We start from the raw sequence: 24,323 nt of genomic DNA on the forward strand, positions 1-24,323 counted from the left end.
TGAGATAGATTTTTTTTTGTGTTTAGCTTTTATAAACATTGTTAATAGTAGAGGAACTAACTTATTTGAGAATTGTTTTTATAAAATTCCACAGGGTACCCATCAGGGACAGCTGCTTATCCACATTGAAGTGAGTTTTTAGCATTTAATAATTCTGAAAGTGTCAGCAGTTTATCCAGTTCTGCAGCACTAAACAGTATCTAGCTGTGGTATCTCTAATGAATCAAGAAACTCATTAGATGATGTCCTACCTTCTTTAAATGGAGAAGAATATAAGGACAAAGTATTTTCTAAATGTGTCATTTATATTTTTATGGTCAATAATTTTATCTCTGTGTTGTTATTTGCCGTTATTTCATTACAGACTTCTTGCTTGTGGATTTCTTGGTCTAAGATCTTATTGGCGTTTTCTTCATGTTCATAATAATGATGCCAGTATTTAAAGATAATCTGTTCCGTTTCTTTAGTAGTCAAGTGGTTAAATTGTAACTGCACAACCTGTCTTTTCCAAAAGAGTGCCTCATTTGGAGAGCTTGGCATATTGTAGATCTGGTAATTTCGCTGATTAGCTCAGATGCCTTCTTGGTTTCCAGTTTTTTTTTGTGAGAAAGATATGAAATAATCTGTCCTCTTCAAAATGCCTTCAATGTTTCCCATATATTTTCCCGTATACCTGCTGAGACTGCTATGGATGCATTTGTCTCAAGAAAATAATTGCATCAATATGAATTCTGTACAGTTCTCATCAGCTAATAACAGAGTTAAGACGCCAGCTACGAGAGCGTTCATGGAGCTTAAATTACTGCTTCCTACACAGAGGGGCACGGTCAGAGATAACAATAGCATCGTACTTACAGGATTTGATTGTGTGCAAAGAATTGTCTATAAGGAAATAATCAATTCTTGATTAACAATGATGTATGAGTGAGTAGAAGGAGTATGCTATTAGGTTAGGATTTAAGAACCTCTATTGGTCAAATAAGTTATGATCTGTTACAAACTGTGTAATTATCTTTGCAGTATTAGATGTTATCGTCGTATCTGAGGATCTATCCAGGTCTGGATTTAAAACACAATTAAATTTTCTGGCCATTATAATTTTGTGAGTGTTCACATAGATATTACTCAAAATCAATTTAGTATTAGATAAACTGTCACCATGACGTATCACTCCTCCATTCTTAATTGGCCTTAGTTCAACTTTAATTCATAGACATATAATCCAATCCATCCACCAATCCATTATCCAACCTGCTATATCCTAACTACAGGGTCATGGGGGGTCTGCTGGAGCCAATCCCAGCCAACACAGGGCACAAGGCAGGAAACAAACCCTGAGCAGGGCGACAGCCCACCGCAGGCCATGGACATATAATGTTAGGTTCAATTTATCTTAATCTGTTTTGTACTGCTTTGTTTTAATGTTAGAATAAATACATCTGAATCTTTATGTGTACACATCATGCAGTTATTAATTTGTAAAGTTTGTAAATGCATTTAACTATGAACTTTGTATGTCAATCTGCGAGTACGAAATTAATTGAATTTGCATTAACTATTCAAACAAAACTTTGAATCAACAAAGGCAGCTGAAGCAAGAACACACATAGTGCAATCCAAAATTAAAAAAAAGAACTGCCACTCCTAGAAGTGCAATTTCAAATGAGCTTCCCCTGCATTTTTAGACTTGTGTTTTATAAAAGAAGAAAGTGATACTTATTTTAGGCTCTATGTATTTTAAGAAAGTTATTTTTTTTTTTTAAAAGTCAGAGTATTTTGGTTTAAACTTGCAAAATGTAGTGATATAAGACTTCAGTCTGATTTTATATTATATCCCTTATGACATGGAAATGTATATTATTTAAACTTACTGGTAGACTAAACAGGTTACATAATTAATTCTCAAAGAAATACATGTATCTAACAGCTCTACTCAAAAACATATCAAAACCTGGAGAATCAGAATCATCTGTAAATATTTGCCAATACCCAGCCTTGACATGATCTCTGCTATTTTAACAAAAACACGTCACTGAACATATGTATGCCAAATGTCAAAAATAATTGTTAAAACTTATTTCTGATTCTAAATATTTAGACTTTTGAAACAATTAACAGAATAACCCAAAATGTATTTCAGATTGCATATTCATTTATGTACACATCTGCTGGTAAATATAAGATGGTGTGTGAGCATAAGAGATTAACAGTAGTTGTTGTTTTACATTTCAAAGCATACAAGTTCTACATAAAATTTATTTTTGTTCTTAAACCGTACAGATTATGGAAATTTGTAATAGTTGTTTAGATTTTCATCTCTAAAATGTAAACATTATTTGTACTCTATAAATGCACAATCAGGAAAATCAAAATGTTCTTTTACAAACACCCTATGTGCCCACAGTAATCATATAACACAACATATTTTCATTACTCTGACACTGAAATACATCTAATATAACAATGCCTTTGAGACCCTCTCGCAAAACAGAACAAACTCTGCTGGGCACACTCACTCTAGATACATCATAACTGCGAGAGGAAATTAAAATTTACCTTTGCATAATAAGTAGACAAAATATCCTAGAACGTGCCTTATACAGCTACTGCGGACTGAATTACTAAAGGTAAAGTCGGTGCCTGCTATTCTCCCAGTATTGCCCTAGGTATTATTAACAATCATAGAAAATGGGCTCTGACAGTGAACTGCTACTATGTTCAGTATGTTCCAGAAAAGGTAGCTAATTAATGCATTCGATATTGGCTGGCTACTTTATGGGGGGAAAAAAAGGGGGCAACTAGACGCTCAATGTTATGCAATGTTGATTTATCAAATCCTTCTCAATTTTCTTTGGATGAGAAAGATGTAGTGATGGCTGTATGATTAATGTTGCATTTTTTGCAACTTCCTTTAGGATTAATAAGGTCTTAGTCTATCTATCTTTCACTTCAAAACATGGTAAGAAAGCACATGACTGGGGAGGCTATTTAATATATTGCTTCAATACAGATGGTACCGATTGCCATTTTTAGAAAATGTTCATATCACACCATATTTACCTATTAAGACTGCAATTTCCAACACAAGTCCCAATGACCCCCTATGGCTGCAGGTTTTTGTTTCAACTAGATTCAAAAAACAGCTTGAATTTTTCAAATATATAATTACCTTAATTTTCATTCACTTATTTCATTCATTTAGAAAAGAAAAAAGTGTGGAATTTACATTCTTAAGAAATTCAGAAATAGTCATATGTTTGGCATTTTTGTATTAGGAGTTTGCTCTTAATTGCATCCTAATAATGACAAATTGATGAATTAAAGTTAATCTTTCGAAAGCTTCCCTAAGGTATTAATTTACTTAGACATGACTGTCATCATCAAGTCCTTCCATGAGAATTCTGAATACAATGAGGACTGATCATTTATGTTAGGTAGAATGCCTAGAGGGGGCTGGGTGGTTAACTAATGGTTAATTAGTGTTCTCCAATTTTATTTCTTACTTTGTGTTTTTTCTCTTTCTTTATCACGTAAAGCACTTTGAACTACATTATTTGTATGAAAATGTGCTATATAAATAAATGTTGTTGTTTGCATATCACTGTGTAACAATGCAGAATTTTTAATCATCCATCAGGTTTCTGGATGAGGAGACCACACTGATAAAAATCGATTTAGTAAACTGAAACCATTGAGCTATACTGCATTAAATCACTTGTATAAAATGGAAACAAAAAAAAGGAAACACAACTAAACCCCAATACTTGCCAAAAAGTTCAGATTCACTAACTATAAAATGAAAAATGAATCCTCACCCACGAGATAAGAGCCTGTACAGTAGTTTGTCTATATATTATCTAAACCCGTCATTCTCAATATGAATGTTCTAATGCATTAAGACCTTTTTAACAATGGATCTGTACCATGAAGAACAGGGTTTCTTAAAGGGTCACAAGTTAGTGTTTTATTTGATGGTAAAAGGTCGATATTGGTTTGTGGGCTGCGGTGGGTTGATTAAGTATTTAATATTGCCCCAACGATTGTCCTTGATTACCCCTTCTTCACCAACTCTGACGATGGTCATCGATTCTCCAAAATGAAGGCACTTATGATTGTCTGGGCCTTCAACAAGGTTTGGATTTAGAACTATGATTTTGAAACTCCTGGGGCCTCATGCATAACGGTGTGCTTACAATTCACACTAAAACATGGCGTATGGACAAAAGCGTAATTGTTCGTACGCACAAAAAAATCCAGATGCATAAATCTGTGCGTTCGCCAACTTTCATGTTCTTCCGCTCCATAAATCCCGGTCTGCGTGAAAGGTAATGCACGTGCATGTGCCTGCTGCCACTCCCCAAAGACCTCCCAGAATTACACCTCTTTGAATATGCAAATCAATATAAATAGCCCTTAAGCTAGGCATTCTGTGAAAATGCAATGGAAAAGGCACGGGGGTAAATAGAAGAATTTCAGTGAATATCAAGTGGAGGTAAGGAAAACTGTACTATTTTTGGAAGCAAGGAAAAATTTACTATTTGTTGGTTTAAACAGTGGTATAAAACAACAAAAGGAAGTAGACTGAGTGACAGTGTGTCGGAGAAATTCAAAAGCTCAAGTTCACAAAGGCGTACAATGCCCAAAATAAAAAAAGAAGTTGTCAGATATCAAAGTTGCTGTGAAAAGGAGAGTCATAGCCCACCATCTGAGTGTCATATGAAAGCTTATTAGGGTACAGAGAAAAGGAAAAATAAATAGGGACACAGTGGGGAAAAAGCTTGAAATGTCAACTTTAATCTCAAAATTTCCACTTTAATCACGTAGTTTATTTTATCATTAAAGTAAATCATCAGAACAACAGAACCTTCCAGATTTTCCTCATCTTGCACCCTCATCCATGCTGGAAAAAATATTGCTCAATCTTAAGGACTTAGACTCCATATATACAATATATAAAATCATTTTACAATCCCTCCCTTTCAAAGATCCAAGAGGACACTGGGAAAAAGATCTCTCAATTAATATACCAGAAAAGGAGTGGAAAGTAGCAATGCAGAGAATTCACTCGAGCTCCATATGCGCAAAGCATACAATTATACAACTCAAAATTATATATCAAGCACATCTGTCTCGACTAAAACTCTCCAAAATGTTTCCAGGGCATGATCCAACCTGTGAACGTTGCAACCAAGTTCCAGCCCCACTGGGTCACATTTTCTGGGCCTGCACCAAATTAACATTATTCTGGACAAAAATTTTTAATTACCTCTCAGACAGCCTTGGACTTACAATCCCTCCTCACCCATTAACAGCTGTGTTTGGGGTTCTTCCAGAGGGGCTTAAAGTGGAGAAAGACAAACAAATTGTGATTGCATTCACAACACTTTTGGCATGCAGACTTATTCTGATAAACTGGAAGAACCCAAACTCTCCTCTTTTAAGTCAGTGGGAAACGGATGTGTTATACTATTTGAAATTGGAAAAAATCAAATACTCAGAGGATCTGTACAGGCTTTTTTCAAAACATGGCAGGATCTAATCAGTAATATTTTAAAATAAGTTCATGAAGCACAGAGAATTTATTAATTTAGGTATGTTTACAAGCCTTAAATTTTACGCCGTTTAGCTTGCTCTCTCTCTCAGGGGTGGGGATCGATCTGTTCTTAATTTTTCTATTTGTAAAAACTTGATTGCTTTGTATGGATTCCAATAAAATTAATAAAATAAAAATAATTAAAAAAAAAAGTAAATCATCATAAACTTCATCTTAAAATCATTTAATTTACTAGTTTCTCAAATCCCATCGTAACTAAAGTAGCACCTTAAATGCTTTGTTATGTATGTGTTCTATTTGCTCTGTGTGTGTGAATCACTACGTGCTTCTTAAACAGGGTTTCTCTTCCCCCTACAGGACACAGAATCTATTACAGATACAGATATTGTTCTCTGAATAATTTAAATACTGAGATGTATACTTGATATCATTTTCATGATGGTAGGAATTAAAGCATGTATTAAACACGGGAACACGGTGGCACAGTGATTGTTCCTGCCTCATGCAAGATGCTTGGTGCGCCGTGCGCGACCTTCGATGAAATAATTTATTGCAGCAGCATTGTCTCTTTCAAACATACTAACCCCCAATTCCTGTCCTTCCTTTTCTTTCTCCAAATATCCAATCGCCACACAATCAGCTCTGTAATAGACATTAAGCCATCTGTAAGCTAAGAACGCCGATTCTTCAAAACATTTAAGGAACATTGAAATATCTTAGTAGTACATGTTTAATTATTCTATCCATCTATCCACGCCAACCCCAGCAAGAAAACAACAAGAGGCAGGAACAATCCGTGAACGGAGCGCCAGCTCCATGCTAGCGCTGCAACACTGTGTCCTCACATGTTTAATTATTAACAATATAGATAATTTAAATTAAGGTAAAACTGTATCTGTATAATATAATAAACATATTTTGCTACATTTCATCTTAAAAGCGATATCGTCATCATATGTAACTACGCGCTTTATAAAGTGGCTCAGGTTGTGCAATATTATAATTGTATCGCAAGTTTACTGTGAGGTAATTGTACTTACAAGTACAAACATTTCTATAAGGAGCACTTGACTGTTTCTGAACCGCGAGGTCAGTATAGGAAAGGCTCTGAAGCATTTGTCACATGAGAGCAGTTTAAATAGGCAGCATGGCTGGGGCAGCGTGTGCTTGATGCTGTATAGCAATAATTCTCTTTCTGAATAGCTGCTGTAGCGCTGTGATTCCACACTCAGATACAGTAATATAAATACTCCGAGTGGTGCAGTGAGAGTAATATGGAAAAAGATAATCCGCTGTGGCAACCCCTAACAGGAGCAGCTGAAAGAAGAAGGTGCAATGAGAGTAACAATGCACCTATGGTATTTGGAATAGTTTGGCCATTCCGTGGACCATTATATTGTTACAGGTTAATTACAATCCGATGCCTTAAACTAATAAACAATATGCAGCTAATTTCAGTGTATATGATAAGGCTGCGTCAGGGATGTGGATCTAAAAAAGAAAGGGAAACCATACTGGAACAAAAGCACTGCTTTGACGCTGGGTGCCGCTAGTTTGCAAAAAAGAGCAGAGAACTTGCGCACACCAGGGTTTGAGAAAAAAGTGGACCTTGTAGAGCAATCCAAACCAGATACTAACTCAAACACGATGCTTCATGCTCTACCACTCCATCTTGCTATACTCTTGTATCTCCCAACAAGCCTCATTCTAATCTTCGTGTCCACCAACTACACCAATCTCAAATCTTCCACTTCTCATATAAGCTCAGAGGTAAACACTACTGGGAACCTTACACTAAGGCCAATGAGTTTTTGTGCAAAAGAGAAAACTAACAGGCAAGTGGTCTCTTTTTCACCCCCTTCAACCAACCTGTACAAACAGTCTTAACAGTGTACCATTCTGTTCTTCTCTCTGTTTTGTTTTTTTTTTTTTTAGGTATAATCCACCAACATTACCAATACTTTTAATTTTGGCAAACTTGTTTGGTCAACCATCACTTTTAGAGCAGCTTTATAAATTGGTATACTAATGCAGAACAACATACAATAAGGAACAAAAAATAAATGTAAAAAATGCTTTATTTTAGTGTTCATTAATATTAACCCACAGTAAGAAGCTCCGTTTCAGACACGGTCTACAATGTTCTGTAACTAACATCCATCTTTAGAAAATACAGAAATGGATGTAACCTGAACAGTCATGAAGTTAGCTTAGTACTCACACTGACTTGCATGATGTTATAACTTTAAAGTTCTTTTTCTCCTTCTTTTGATCTGAATTCATTTTCAACTGTAACATTTTGCAATTACAAATATGGACATTTTAGGTTTTCTAATTTTTATTCCACATCAGACTGGACTTCTGATCTTACTTTCAAAATAATTAAATAAAAAGTATTTCTCATGCTCAAAAAATATAACCATAACCCTAAAACTAACCCTAATAAAACTGTTTGAAATTACTTAAAATTAATTAGTTGTAGTTACTTAAAATTTCCAAGTGCAATATTGGTTTGATTTGATGGTGGTGGTGAAAGAAACAGTCCCTTTACTTATGCCTAATAAGGATTCCTAAAATATGATAGTACTTCAAAAGATTTCTTGAAGGTGGTGCACCAAGAAAAAAAAGTTTAGAACCCCTTACCTAGAAATATCATGCGAGACTTGACCACATACATACCAACAGTCTGCTATAGTTAATTAAAATTTGCTATGATTAACTTTTTGCGGTAACCAAAATAAAATATCATGCTGAACCTTGCAGAACTAGGTTTACATAAATTCCATCAAAAGTTTTGACAACCCTGGACAAATGACATATTTTGCTGACATTTAAAGTGAAAAAAATAAATATAACACTGACAGAAATTTAAAACAATAGCATTTTTATGAAAATTTTAATTTACAGTTTTGGTTTATTTGATGAACTGAAAAGAGAGCAAGAGTAAATGTTATATTTGCAAACGATTTACCATCCTACTAAGTTGATTTGCAAATGTTTTTGGTATCCAGCTTTGATTGTTTGAATTCATATTTTTCCTTGCATATCCTTCCAAGCATGAGATATCCATGGGCTGTCTTGCATTCACAGCACACTTAAGATCTACCCTCAGATTTTCAATGATGTTCAAGTCTGAGGATTGTGAGGGCCACTTACAAACATTCACTTTGTGTTTCTGAAGGAATCTAATAGAAGATTTCAATGTGTGGTTTGGATCACTGTCTTGCTGCAGAAGCCATCCTTTTTTCAGTTCCCTGACAGACTGCCTAAAACACTCTTTAAAAGATTTGTTGGTACTTAATGGAATCCATTTCTCCCTGTACTTGCACAACGTTTCCTATGCCACTAAACCTTATAATAGGTGCAGCCCCATACTTAACAGGTGGCAAGTTCTCTTGCAGTCATATGGAGGTTTTGCTTTGCCTTCCTGCACAGTATACTTGCTGTTCTATCTGTTAGTGTTCTTGGTGTCTTGACCTCTAAGGTTCCACTTGACTGCCATTGCTAAATGATGTTGCAGACTGTGGAAACTGCTAGATGGAAGCATGCCGACATCTTTTTCTAGCCTTCACCCTGCCTTGCTGGCACCTTTTAAAGTTTATTTCCAGTTTTCCAGCCAGTTGCTTAGAAGAACCCATGGTTGTCAAGTATAGCGCCATGTTCAAGAGTCAAAGAATGTATTAGGTTATGGAATTGTCATTATCTGATAACTCCTAATGTCAGTTCTTGACCAAGTGAACACCTGGCTAACTACCTAACCAGCTCTGAGACCTTACAACTGAAAGAGTATAAAAACTTTTGCAAACACTACCCATACTTTATTTAAGAATATTTTTCCAGTTTGTTAAATGGACTAACTGTACATTGACATTTTTATAAAAATTTACTATTTTTTTTATTCATGTGTCAACAAATTATGCAATTTGGACAGGGGTGGAAACAATTTCTGCATAATATTTATTTATGTATGCATTTATTTATCCATCTATATCAGTGCTTCCCAAACTCAGTCCTTTGGCTGCAGGTTTTTGTTCCAACCAGCTTCTATTTTTAATTTGACTCCTGTGCTAATTAAGCAAACTGTTATTTTCCCAATTTCTGTGTTTTAGGAATAATACAGAAATTAGAAAACTAATTTTGGTAAAAAAAAAAAATAAATTAATGTACCAAGCAGTTATATGGGAATAATGTATTTTCTTTCTTTTTTAACAATATTTTCATCTTGATTTTCATTCTACTTGTCCAGGTGTTCTAAATGTTTAATTAATCCGTTATTTACTAATTAGTGGTTCTGCTGCTAAAGTAGTTGCAGCCTTTGATCATTCAGTGTTGTTTGCCTGGGTGCTTGCTCTGCTCATTTTTAATTGTCATTAATAAGATACAACGAAAGGGGAACACTGCACAGATGAAGAGCAAAATATAATGAAATCAACAAAAGAGAGTTAAGCATTTAAATCTATAGTAAAAGTAGAAGTATTTCTAAATCTCTATATATTTAAAATCCAACGTCTGTCTGTCTGCTTTTCACGAAAGAACCACTTAATGGCTTTAGATTGGGGTTTTTTCTATAATTTGCTTGAACATTCCAGTGGATTTTGCAACTTCTCTCATCACAAGTATCATAGTTCGCTTGTGGTACAGATGTATTTGCACGAATCTGATAGAGATGCAGCAGGCTGAGGAGAGTGGGGCGGGGCCCTCCTCATTTACGCACCAGCCTCAGGACGTGTACCTTACCTCCACTTAACTAGCGAACGAGAGAACTACTTAACGGATAAAAATTTAATTTACATGAACATTTCAGTTGATTTTGGGACTTCTCTCATCGTGCTAAGAGTCCTTGTTCGCTTCCTGGAGTGATATAATCTTGCTATTTTGAGACAGAAGCTGTGGTCCGAGGGGAGGGGGAAGTGTGACGTCGGGAGAGGGGAGCTGGGCAGGGCCCTCCTCACTCATGCACCAGCCTCTGTTCAAGTTGGTGTACCTTGCCTCCGCTTAGATAGCGATACATGTTTGTTTATTGAATTTTAAAGTTTGTCCTGTTTCAATACTACATGGGTCGAGTCACGGGGGAAGGCTAATGTCTTATAAATGTAAAAGTCATGCCCCTGTGCATTTCTGAATGTAGAATAAGAGAAAAAGAACTCCAGCTAATTAAATGAGATCAGAATTATCAGGTGTTGTTACTGACTACGAATCTGGTTGGAATAAAAACCTGCACCCTCAGTGGGTCCCCAGGACAGAGTTTGAGAACCCCAAATCTATATGATTGGTTGTATTTTTTCTGTGAGTCTGTACCTTTGTTTTTATGCTTCTGCTGCTGTGTGCATCTTAATTTCCCAGTTAGAATTAATAAAGTTTATCTAATTAAAAAAAAACCCATTTACATTCACGAGTCCCCTTACTGAGTTCTCATTTGCCAAAAAACTCTTATGTCAATGGGGTGCCCTAAAAAAAGATTAAACATCATTAATGACCACTATGAATCTGGAAATAATATTGGAGCCTGTGAACCTGAAAATAAGTTTGGAACCTGTGGGTTCTGGGCAGTGTGGGGAATGTTACTCTTAAAAGTAACAGAATTACATTATTCATTAATTACAAAAAAATAACTAAATACTGTACGTTATATAGTTAACTACAGTATAGTAAAATGTAATGCATTACAAGCAGTTGTTACTTTTGAATTACCTCTTCTTCTTCTTCTGTGTGAAAAACTGCACATTTCACTAGCCATTTGATATTAAATCCTAAGCCAAACATGTTAATTTTTCTGTCTTTTGTAAATATGTGTAATCCTTTGTGTGCTTTGTACTAGATCATGTTTGGTCCCTTTTTACATGTTTGACCCGAGCCACTGATGACTTGCAGTATTAAAGCTGGCAAATACCTGGATGAAAATTAAACTTACACTTCACTGATTTGTTTCTTTTAACAGATTGCATGCAGCACTCTTCTGCTTGGTTCTGTGATTAAACCCTGCAAAGGAACGGCATACTGGTACATTTACTACTTAATTTACACCCAGTATAGTTGGGATAATAATAGTGAAGGTATTTCTACTTCAATAAAATAAGTATAGCATTAGGTTACTTTAAAAAGTAATCAAGACTACTTAATGCATGTTACGTTTTCTAAAAAAAATAGGGTATACCATTGAAACAAATTAAGAAAAAAGCCAAGTAGTACCATGCAGTAATCTGTTTTAGTGCACAAAATACTTTTAATTCTGTTCTCAGGAAACCACCATTATTATTTAAGACATTATTTTATTGGCAGCAAGAATTGTATTTCAATTATCAGATTGTTTGAATCAAAAACGTGGAACCACTCTGGCCTTTCGTTATCCAAGCTAGACGATTCATATAGCACACACTCTCTCTCTCTCTGTTTTTACACACACATATACATATCACATGCATACATTATTTGTATAAATCTCTCTCTCTCTCTCTCTCTCTCTCTCTCTCTCTCTCTCTATATATATATATATATATATATATATATATATATATATATATACATACATATACAGTATGCGTTCAAGTGCCATTTGCCACTTAAAATAATTTAACTTCTATTATGGTCACTTTCTTTAAAAAAAAAAAAAAAATGTAAGATAGATTTCCTGTTTCCTTAATGTGTCCCAAGTTTTCATCTTCTGCAATGCCCAATTTACATTTGGACATTGAAAACTGAAGAAGCCATAGGAAAGTAAGTTAATAGGATTACTCTGTGAAAGAGCTTAGATCCTACTCAAATGATTTGCTGTGTTCTACTTCGGACAGTGCTACTTTATTAATGTCCTTCAAAATAAACAAAATACCATCTAATTATGGAAACATGATCACAAAGTACAGATCTTTATATTTCTCCTATACATTCAAAGGTTTTAAGTGTTACTTATATACTCATTGTTTCTCATACAATTATTTTGATGCCTGTTTGAATATGTCCTTGTTTAGTTGTCTCCCCAAACCAAGTTATTTATGTATGGTCTTGCTTTCTGCCAGTTTCATCAATGTTCATCAATGCTGCTAATTAAACCCAAACTGATATTGCGTTTTACTCAAATAAACATGGTTACTACAACTTTTGCAAAGAAGCAGTCAGGTTAGGTTTATCATGGTCATATCCTATTTACAAACCAAAACCCTTTGTTATATGTTTGGAACATTATGCTGGGCCACTGCAACTCTATGGCTTTAAAGCTACTGTTACTGTGCTGATACTTTCAATTTCAATAAACCCTTTGTCATAGATATCTTTTAGACATATAAAATATTCATTTTCACAACTACACTATATCATTAAACGTTCTAGTTCAAAGAATACACATTTTTGTATGACAAAGGATATTTGAATGGCAGCAGGCTTTTTGGTGTTCTCCAGCATCATCAGTTCACATAAACAGTACAATATGAAACCTGGCTGTAACTTGCACATACTGCACTGTACACATTTTAAAAATTTAGATTTTACTCAAATCACCATAGAGCAAAAAAATATTAAAAATATGTACTATCAAATGTCATTTCAGCTTCCCAGTGCACCTGTCATATGAGGATTTGAATGCAAGGGAGTAGAGAAACATAGGATTTACACATGTATATGTAAACACCACAAAGCATTATCTTCATTAACCTTTTTATTCTTTTTGACCACTTAATGTTTTCTAAAATGGATGATTGCAAATCATCCATAAGGTTGTTCTGTGAAAACATTCACCCACCATTTTCTGTCCAATTCAGAGCAGTCCAAGTAGTATTTGGTGCAAGAATAACCAGAAATGGATAAGGCATGTCCATCCCAGAGTACGTTCATACCCAAAGTCACCCTCATTCAAAAAGGGCCAAGCTGTAAATCAAACAATGCTCAGAATCTGTAGGAAAGGGTGAAAAAACAGGCTACTAGGGAAAAAAAAACTACACCGCCACAGTAAAACTCCATAAAGCAAATGATAGTGGTAGGAGCTAAAAAAAAAAAAAACTCTCCTAGAACTGTGTCTCCTAGTGCTGAATATTTACAAAGTGCCAAGTGATGGTGCTCTCTATAAAATGCCATTTATTAAATAAATAGGCAGCCAGAAGGTGTTGCAGGCAGCTTTGTTGTTTAACGACTCTTGGACCTGATTTGAATACTTTCCTGTAATAACATTGGTACAGCACTTAAATATTTCTTCCTGGGTTAAGTTTCCTCAAGGACAATCATTCCATCCACTTGCTTGTGTTAAGGAAGGTAAAACTGTGGCATTAGAATGGCCTAATAGGAGTGCAAATGCACAACGATGCACTATGTTGGTTCCTAATAGTAAAAAATCCAATTACTATCAATCTATATATCTATCTACTTTTGGGGTTGTAAAGGGTTGAAAGACTATACAGATATTTATGCACAACCCAAGAACCAACCTTAAAATAGGATGATCATTCCCTCGGACAGCCCCCATATATACACCTCCCAGGTCAATTTCCACTCACCCATTAAAAATACCCATCTGCGAGACATGGGAAGAAACCAAAGTACCTGAGCAAACTCGTGCTAACATGAGAAGATCAAACTAACTACATGTAGTTACAAATAATCTATATGGCAAAAAAGAATATGAACTTTAAGGCTGGGGAACTTAAAAAGCAATTCAAGGTGCCGCAGGGGCGACCAAAGGTAAATTAATCGTTAATATTTATAATACTTCTTATAGCAAATGTCACTTTAAAGCAATGCTTAAAAGTTGACTCACTGGGAAATCAGAGATTTTCTGAAATGCTTAAATAAAAAGGTAAATTCCATGTAAAACGGGAAAGAAGAATATATATTCCATTATTTTGTTCACTTGGCACGAGCATTAAATAAAATACCTTTTAGAATAATGTTTCCTTCAGTTGTATATTTATTGACCGAAGTTGCCCTGTCATCCCTTCTATCAATGACAAAGCATCTGGCACAGTTGCCAGACTGCAACCTATAGCAAATTATTCGCCAACCGCCCTCCAAACGATGTTTAGAATTAACGGAGATGCAGTACTCTCCTTTCTGTTTCGGAACACACACAAAAATAGATCAAGTTTCCAAAAGTAGGTAAGATGAAAGCAGTGTGGGCGTCATGACTTTGAATGAATGAATGAATGAAACGCGCTACATTGAATGAGCCGGTTATAGATCACATCACAAGAGATTGCAACAGCACTGCAAAGGCCGCTCATTCACATAAATGATAACGTTCCGATATAAGCCATTGTTTTTACTCTACCCTGCATCAACCTTATGTGAAATACACATTGGCAATTTAAAATTACCATCTCTTCAGGCACCTTCTTTCAAAATATTCGGATTCTTTCATTCTTCGATCAAAACAGACAAATAGCCCTTGGAAGAGGAGCCGATGGATACTCACGGTGTGCATCTGTCGCTGTATTCGTTAGCGATGGTCTCAATGCCTCCGCTCCTTGCCACCGCTACGTAGCAGTTCTGAAAACCCACATCGATCCCTACTACTGACATGACTGGTATATTCCGGCGGTTTTAATCCTAGCTCTATATATTCTATATAAAATAAACAGAAAACGAGTCTCCTTTCGTCCTACTGCTGACACGAAGTTCTTCAGAATGCCGGCTCTGTGAAGTAAGAGCCTTGTTACGTAACTGCCTACGCTCAAACCATTCACCTCCAGAGAGGGAGAGATCAACAGAAGTTTCTCGACCCTACTGCGGTCACCGGCTAAGCAATACACACCAAGCATGCGCACTAGCGCGTTAAACGTTCGCACGCTACACATGAAGCCCGCCCCGTACTTTCCAGTGTTTCAGTTGGTAGTCCGCACACCTGCGTCTCTTTCGATTGGCTATAATATTAGGCCACGGCGGAAAGATCTAGAAGGTATGAGGTACGCTGCAGCAATGTTGGAAGGGACTTGAAGTTCCAAAGCCATCGTTATTTTAAAGGCACACTGAGACACAGCGGCAGTTAACACGTTATGAGGACGGCGTTTTTCACATTATAGCTTTACACTGCAGAAATATCTGAGGATGTTAGAGATATTAATGGTATTTATGAAAAAGTGGCGCAGTATCGGATGACAATTTTGTAAATTATGTTCAGATACTCACTCATTTCTTATGTTAACTGTGTTTTTTGCTAGAAGTTTAAGTTTACAATAAATTGAACTTAAAAATGTTTCAGCAAAGGAACAAATTATTTTATGATGTTCACTAATTGTGAATTTTGATGTATTTGTCAAAGGGGTTCTAAGTAAGTGAGCGCTGGTCAAGCATCTAATTTTGGTACTAGCTTCGCTTAACTATAAAAACATGAAGAAGTAATTCACTTGTACTCTTGAAGAAGTAATTCACTTGTACTGTTAAAGACATTGTAAATAACATGTTTTGTGCACTATCATCGCCCAAAGTACAGTTACACTGTTAAATTATTCGCTGTCATTGCCCAAAGCAGCTTAAAAAAAATTAAAAATATTAAAGGGCAGGGTGGCACAGTGTTAGTGCTACTGCCTCGCAGTAAGGAGACCATGGTTCTTGTCCTGGGTATTCCCTAAGCAGGGTTTGCATGTTCTCATGTCTGCGTGGGTTTCCCCTGGTGTTCTGGCTTCTTCCCACAGTCCAAAGACATGCAGGTTAGGTGAATTGGTGATCCTAAATTGGCCCTAGTGTGTACTTGGTGTGTGTATGTGCCCTTTAGTGGACTGGCATCCTGTCCAGGGTTTGTTCCTTGCCTTGCACCCTGTCCTAGCTGGGATAGGTTCCAGAAGACCCCTGTGACCCTGTTCAGGACAAACAGGGTGAGAGAATGACTGACTAACTATTGAAGGGCTAACCGAACCATGGACACAATGGAAGCTGTTGAGGAAGAGAGTAGAGTGGCAAAATTGAATGCAATTATGAATAATCTCCCCCATCCCCTCCAGGCCCATTGGTGTTATTGTTGGGGCTTCAGGGTCTTAAGGATCTAACCTCTGGCGTCCAGCCCCTGATCTTCAAGTGGCTATCCTAGCTCTTTGATTATATATCAATGTTCAATACAAACAAAAGTATGTGATGGATATATACCCCCAACCCCTGAACTGAGTATTCTAAGCCTGTGGTATCTGCTAAAACTAATGACACACCTGAACAGGCCATTTATAGTCAAAAAAATCATAAATAGTGGAAAACTTACTTTGCCTCACATCTTGCTGGATATGTTTACCATCTCAATTAGAACATAACAACAATCTAGACAACAACAGGCCATTCAGCACAACAAAGTTTGCCAGTCCTATCCATGTAATTCTTCTAAAATGACATCAAATTTAATTTGGAAACTCTCTAAATGCCTATTATCTACCACACTACTTGGTAGTTTATTCCATGTGTCTATGGTTCTCTATGTAAAGAAAAACTTCCTAATGCTTCTGTGAAATTTAACTGTAATATGTTTCCAACTCTGTCCCCATGTTCTTGATTAACTCATTTTAAAGTAACACTCTTGATCCATTTTACTAATTCTCCTCATAATTTTAAACACTTAAGTCATGTCTCCTCTTAATTTTCTTTTGCTTAAACTAAAAAAAGCTCAGCTCGTTTAATCTTTCCTCATAATTCATCCCCTGTACTTCTGGAAACAGCCAAGTTTCTCATCTCTGGACTTTTTCCAGTGTTATGTCTTTTTTATTGCCTGGAAAAAAAACTGCACACAGTACACCAGGTGACTAGTTCTATTTAAAGCTTGAGCATACCCACCTTGGACTTGTACTTTATAAATTCTGCTATATAACCTAACATTCGGTTAGCTTTTTTAATGGCTTCTGCACATTGTCTTCAGGTCATAGTAACGAGTCCACTAGGACACCTAAATCCTTCTTATAAGGTGTAGTTCTGTTTTTCAGACCTCCCATTGTTTGCACAAACCTAATATTTTTACTTCCTATGTGTAATACATTACATTTACTTACACTAAATTTCATCTGACACAAATCTGCTCACTCTCTGTAATGATTCATCACATTCTAGATTATCTGACAATCCACCTAGCTTGGTATCATCTGTAAACTTAACTAGCTTGTTTCTTATATTAATAACTAAATCATTTTTTTTTTTTACATTAAAAATATCAGCAACCTTAGCACTGACTCCTATAGAACACCAATTGTAATGATAGGGTTCATTACACCAGTGGTTCCCAAAGTAGGGGTCGCGACCCTCTGGGGGGGTTGTGAGACATTGGGGGGGGGGTCGCGAGATGATTTCCAAGAAATCAAATGCTTTTTAAAAACTTTTTAGAAATTCATTAATTTAATTTTTTAGAAATAACATTTTATCCATAACTAACAAAAGATAAAAACTAACAGTTAGTTACATTTAAAAAAAACATGCAAATTAAAAAGCCATCAGCCTTTCAAATTTCTTTCTGTTCGATCGCGACCCCTGAGGTGATTACGACAGTTTGACACATCAATGGCGTCAGTTGCAGCAGATCAATTTACAGCACCATGTTAAACATTCCAACATGTGCACGTAACGTGTAGGTAATTTTCATCGCTTTATGCTTAGAATATTATTTTTGTTGAAATGAAACGTTGGTTAATATCGACCAATGACAACGCAGATAGGCCAGCGGAGGAAAGCGGAGAAGCACCACCGTCAGAAAGCCCATCGTCCTCAGGTACAGAAAGACACCGGAGTGTGCATAAAGAGGAAATCCATAAACAAATGAGTAAATTACTATTAAAAAAAATTATATGGTTGTTAGACCATTGTGTTCTTTCGTCTTGTCATGCTCATGTTTGGATAGGCCTATTGGCGCATGTGCATCATTGCGCGCAACATTTGTATATTTTAACCACTTCCGAGGATAGTGGGGGTCACGAGTCACTGGCACGGTTATTGTGGGAGTCGTGAGCTGAAAAGTTTGGGAACGCCTGCATTACACCATAGCCATCTGTGCTTCCTGTGTCTGAGCCAATTTTGTACCCATCTACAAACAACACCCTGAACGTCCACTTCTTTTAGTTTAAATTTAATGCCCAATCTCACATATGGCATCTTATCAAATGCTTTTGGAAAGTCGGGATAATTATCATTTGCTCCACTTTGTTCATATCCTTTTTTGCTTCCTCATAGAATTCCAGCATATTGGTAAAACATGACCTTCCTTTTTTGAATCCATGCTGCTTGTTCAGTAAAACTCCTGTTCTTGTCGTGTTTTGCTCAGTCTTTCACTTAATGATTCCTTCCATTAATTTACCTTATTTAAATTCTTAAGGGATGTGTTTTTGATTAAGCAATTTTTCTTGAATAAGCTTTTCTAGTTGAAGTGCAGCTGAGTCAACTGAATTGTTACTAGGCGTTATAAAGTAAAACAGATATACTGATGTTTGCAAGCTACCAGGAAAAACTGATTAACAGATGACATACTGTATGTGAGGCGTGGTACGCAATTCTAGTCCTGGATGATGACATTTGCTGCAGGCTTTTGTTCTGTTCAGTTTCCTAATTAAAAAGCAATTCTTTTGGTTTAGTGAACATGACATTTAATTAGATATTGTGCTTTATGTACCTGTTAACATTCTCCTACATCAGAAATTCCTCTCTGACTTACAATAAGAAATAAAAGTCACATTATTATTAATTTATGAGACGGCATACAGAATCACCTGATTGAATAGAGAGTCTGGTTAACAAAAACACTAACGTTAAATTGTTAGGAGCAATAAGTTCATGCCACTCTAACTCTCCATAATTAGGATTTGAATTTCTGTTTTAGGCCAAAGGTTTTATTATTATTTGGAAATCTTTTACATGGAATATTGTATTTATAGTCATGAAAGATATTTTGTATCCACAAAAAGAAAATTTTCTGTTCATTTCCTGAACAGGCCTTTTCATTACATGGTCATGAGGAGCCATAGGAGCCAAGGACCAACACTGGAGATCAAGTCAGTGGGCTGAAGAAAAGTAATTAAATTTTGTGTGAAAAATATTCGACTAGCTTACAGCTGTTAGAGTAAACCAAAGACACTGGATTGTTTCCTAAATTACGTTACCACTTACAAGCAGTATATAAAGATAAATGTTAATAAAGTTCATATGTTATGATCATTGTGTGCCTAATCTTAATTCTTTTTACTTACTCTACATATATCACAGAGATATATTCCATATATATTTTGTGATGTGCACAAGCTTTCCATGGGCCTTGCACAAACCCATTAGGAGCAGACACTGGGCAATGATGTAGGGATTTCACAGCAACTTACATAACTGTCATTTTTCTCTACATCAAGAAAGTTGATGACCTGGAGAAAGAGCAGTGACTCCAATAGGGTTCCATCTACTGCCTGCCTCTCAGTCTCCAGAGCTTAATAACATCCACTACAAATAAGCTGCGATCAGCCATTGTTTCAGTGAAAACAACATTGGTATTCATAAGCTGTATTTGTTGCAAAGTACTAACATCTTGCAATCTGACAATAAATGGGATACTAGAGATGAATCCTAACCCATTCATGCTGTTCTTTGTCTCTTTTGTTTTCATATACTATATATATATATATATATATATATATATATATATAGATATATAGATATATAGATATATAGATTGAAAAAAAAAAACACTCATTGTGGGCTGAAAATTTCAACCTTCATTACGGAAATAATAATGATCAAATGAAAAATAGTCAACTCCAGAATTGTAGACAAAGGAAAAGGGTTAAAGTAAACATATAAAATAAGTAAAATTCTTCTATTATAAAAGGAAATCTTGAGACGAGACTTTTTGCCAAGAGATTTTGTCAAGTCCTCTCCTCCTCTCAACCATTTTCAAATACGCCTTCAGTCCACTCAACTCTCATTCATATGAATGCTTTTGTCAGACACAGTTCCTGCACTCTCAGCTCTTATAAATTTTATGTTTTCCTCATTTAAAGTCGTTAAGGAAAAGTCCTCAGTTTCATCATTTAAATAAGCTTTTCTGGACAGTAATTTTAGACATACTGTATAGTTGTTCTTTTCTGGACAATAATTTTATACATTCTAGATGACATGTCAATGACTCAGCAAAGAAGAAAGGGCAGCACATCGAAAAGAGGCCCAAAAGCATTGGAGAGAAAAGAATTCAAAAAAGAGCAACAATAATAATAATCTAAGTGCAAATTCAGAAAATAAGAAAAGTAATAATCAGCCTGGACCAAGTGGAATTGAAAACCTAGCAGGTCCAAGCGGGGTCAGAAATAAAAGACAAAGAGTAGAAGACAAAGTAGAACGTCATAAAGAGGTTCAAAAACTTTGGTGTGATACACATGCAGAGCATGGTCTGCTCATACTTTATAAATACACTTGTTCTTTAGGGAAGACAAAAGAAATTGTGTAGCTCCACAAGTAGTCCATAGTAAACTTCATTGAAGAAATGTTTCAAGCAATTCAAAATAACATCAACCAAAAATAAATACAAATTCAAAAGTAACCATTTTCTTTATATTACATGACCACATTGCACTGCTGAAGTTAACATTCTAATTGGATGAGATGTACTATTTTAGTTCAGGGAGCACTGTGCATGAAGGTACCATTATTTAATTGCAAGTACAGGTTTCTAGATCACTCAAATAATACTGAAATCCCATTAATGAAATATAAGCCAGTCTAGTTTGTATTTGATCTAACAATTGCTTTGTTAGTTGTGACTACAACTATCGTATTTGTATCCAAAGGGTGTGTGTAAAAAAATGTAACTTTGCTCAGAATATACAAAACAAAGTTTGTCAAAGAAAAAGTCTGATGCACAATTGGGCAAGTTTTGTGAAGAGTGTTAGGAAGTAAAAATACAAAGATCAATAAGTGAACTTATGAAGGTGCTTTAAATAAAATATCACAGATAGCTATGCAGCGTTTTAAAAGGGGGCATTTATTTTTATTTTCATCTTTTGCTAGGTATCTGTGGTACACTTATTTGGCACAAATTCTTCCACAAAGTAGACACTTCTAAAAATTCTTTCAAGCAGTTGTTCACTCATCACTATGTTTATGTTTTTTTCTTTTAAATATTAAATATGAAAGTTGAGACATTAGATCCTGTAAAACTGCTTTTGCCTGGGGTGGGAGTATCGAAAAACTGCAGTTAATGAAAATCAAATAACCGTAAAGGTAAATGTATCCAAACCAGTCAAATGGGTGAAAAAGTAGAAAAGTTTTATAACAAACTTCAATAAACAAAACAAATGCATTTATATAGTGTGGAACAGTGGTCAACATTGCTTCCTCAAGAATACAACTTCCTGAATCTGAATCCCATGCCTGTGTGGACTTTACATCTCTATCTGTGTGGGTTTTCACCTGGGTATTCCAGCTTTTCCCCCCCATATTGTAAAGATGTGCAGGTATGGATTTGTGTGTGAATGAGCTCTGTGATGTACTGGTGCCTAGTCCAGGGATGAGTCCTGCCATGTAAGCAATTCTGCCAAGAAAGGCTCCTGATAGTGTGCTGTATTTACCATAGACACTTTCAGTAGAAAACTGAATCAGATTAAGCAGATTTGAGAATGTTACATTATAAATAAAGAAGACATTTAAAAAGTTCATATAAACAGCAGATCAGTCAAATTTTGGTTGAATAAAATAAGACACAATTGCTATTAAACAAACTAACTAATCAATAAATAAATCGATTTTTGAAATGGTGTTAAAAAAGACAGCAAAATACTACTTACCTACAAAACAAAACCCTGCCTTAAAACAAAAGATAATAAAAATTTATATTAAAAAAATAAAAGGTATCAAAGCAAAACAGGAAAATTGTGTTTGTACAGAGAGTTTAAAGGTGGCCTTCAAAATAAGAAAAATAAAACAATCTTAAAATGACTGGAATGAGTAGTAACGCTTCTCATGGTATGGAAAAATCTGGCCTAAGATTTAGCACACATAGACAGCAGGCATTATAACATGAGGAAAACACAAATGATCTTCCATCACTTTTGGTGGTTTATGAAAATATTATAGGTCTTCATTTTTCTGATGCTATTTGTGATTAGTATTTTTGTAATGCCCTCTCACAGTATTTTGCAGCATCAAGTGCAAGATGTCAACCATTATATAAATCTTTCATTGCTATTCCAAGTCCAGTTTTGTCCAAAATGGCATATTATCCAAAAAAGTCTGAAGTCTAGATTATAAATTGAGATGTTAATTATTTTAAATCAATACATCTTTTATAATATATACCCTAGTTGTGTTGTCCCAGAACGAATGCTATTAATCAAAAAACGATTTAGCCAGTTTTGAAAATTATTTGAAAATGCTTGGGAGGATTAAATCATTTGATATTTAACATTTCAGTTAAATTGGGCAAGAAGAGGGTGGGTGCTAGAATACTCCCTGAGCCTAGATGCAGGAAACATATATGGTGTAAACAACATCTGTGGAACATACTGTATGTGATAGACAAGTGCCACCAGTTCTGTTTTACTGTGTCTCCAGCTCAGCTTCTATTCGTTTAACCAAGTTAAACATCTCCCTATAACTTTTTGATTACAGCCTCTTTTTCACAGGTTTGGGGTGAGAGCCAGATGTTATTATGACAGTTTTTTAAATCCAATCCAATCCATCCTATTGTTAAATACCACCCTCTGGCCTCAGCATGAACATTACTCATTCTCTTCTATTTAGCCTCTGATTAATTGTACAGTCATTTACAGTGCTACATACCACTTAAAATAAAATGACATTTAGTAGATGGTTCAGTCATACATGGTTATAGAGTGGACTACTAGTCCTAGGGGAACAAAATGGCAAATGTTCTTGGCAATGCATGAAGCATGCCATGTCCTTTTGAAATAATGAGGCCCGAGTAAAATGCTCTATAAGCAGAAGTTAATAAAAGGACATATTGAATTTCTATCCAAATCAATTAATCTGCCAAACTTATAACTTGTTCCCCACATAAAATGCATTATGACACAAGCAGTAATGTAACAGATGGCAACAAGAGATAGAGTAATGAGTCATTTGTCTTTTTTGAATAGAGGGTCTAAACAGAGATAGAAACAGAAAGAATTACAAACAGGTTTTCATCATATAGCCACTTCAGAGCTGAAAACAGAAAGTATCCTCCTATTGTTACCCTGTTTACGACACTGCCTTCCCTGCTCCAAAGTTTAATTTCCTTCTTAGTCCTCGTGATTTTTGAATGTAAGGCAAATGATTTAGGTAAATGAGTTTGCAAAAGTATTTTTTGGCAGTGGACTGAGTATGCAATTTATGGATTAATTTCAGTCTGCATTTATGATATGGATTCTGTCGGTATAATCATTCTGATTCTTGTGTTTGAGCCAATTTTGTACTCACCTAATGTTCTACTCTCATTTATTTAGTTTTTCCATGTTTTGTTTGAAATCCTTTGTTAGAAGAAATAGGTTTCTAATTTACAGGTGGGAATGCAACAATGCATCCCATCCCAAAGATAGGAATGTTGTGTCATGTAGAGCCTTTGACTGTATGGTAAAATATATTTTATAAAAGACTAAATCATCATTTCAACATTCATCATGCGTCTTGTATAAGCATGAAATAATTACAAACTTACATTCACACAGTTATGCTGTATAAGAAACATTTTAAATACATATTCTTAATACTGTGCAATGCACTGTTTCCTCTGGGTTGGCCTTTGTCTTGGGTCCAGTAGTACCATAATAGAAATTGGCTCCCTGAAACTTTGAACTGGTTAAGCAGATTAGAAAATGTATGTATGTATGTATGTATGTATGGATGGACAGATATA

General features: G+C 35.5%; 1 protein-coding gene across 2 annotated transcripts in view; it reads right to left on the reverse strand.

The window, feature by feature from the left end:
* The window catches only part of hspa4l (heat shock protein 4 like), a 96,140-nt gene extending 80,863 nt beyond the window's left edge, over nucleotides 1-15,277 (reverse strand). For both annotated transcript variants that reach the window (XM_039751716.1, XM_039751715.1), the window contains exon 1: nucleotides 14,949-15,277. In XM_039751716.1, coding sequence (XP_039607650.1) covers nucleotides 14,949-15,055 — 107 coding nt within the window. In that variant the 5' untranslated portion in view covers nucleotides 15,056-15,277. The remainder of the gene's footprint in view (nucleotides 1-14,948) is intronic.
* Nucleotides 15,278-24,323: the final 9,046 nt, after the last annotated feature.

Source organism: Polypterus senegalus, chromosome 4, assembly GCF_016835505.1.
Source record: "Polypterus senegalus isolate Bchr_013 chromosome 4, ASM1683550v1, whole genome shotgun sequence".
In the NCBI taxonomy this organism is placed as follows: domain Eukaryota; kingdom Metazoa; phylum Chordata; class Cladistia; order Polypteriformes; family Polypteridae; genus Polypterus; species Polypterus senegalus.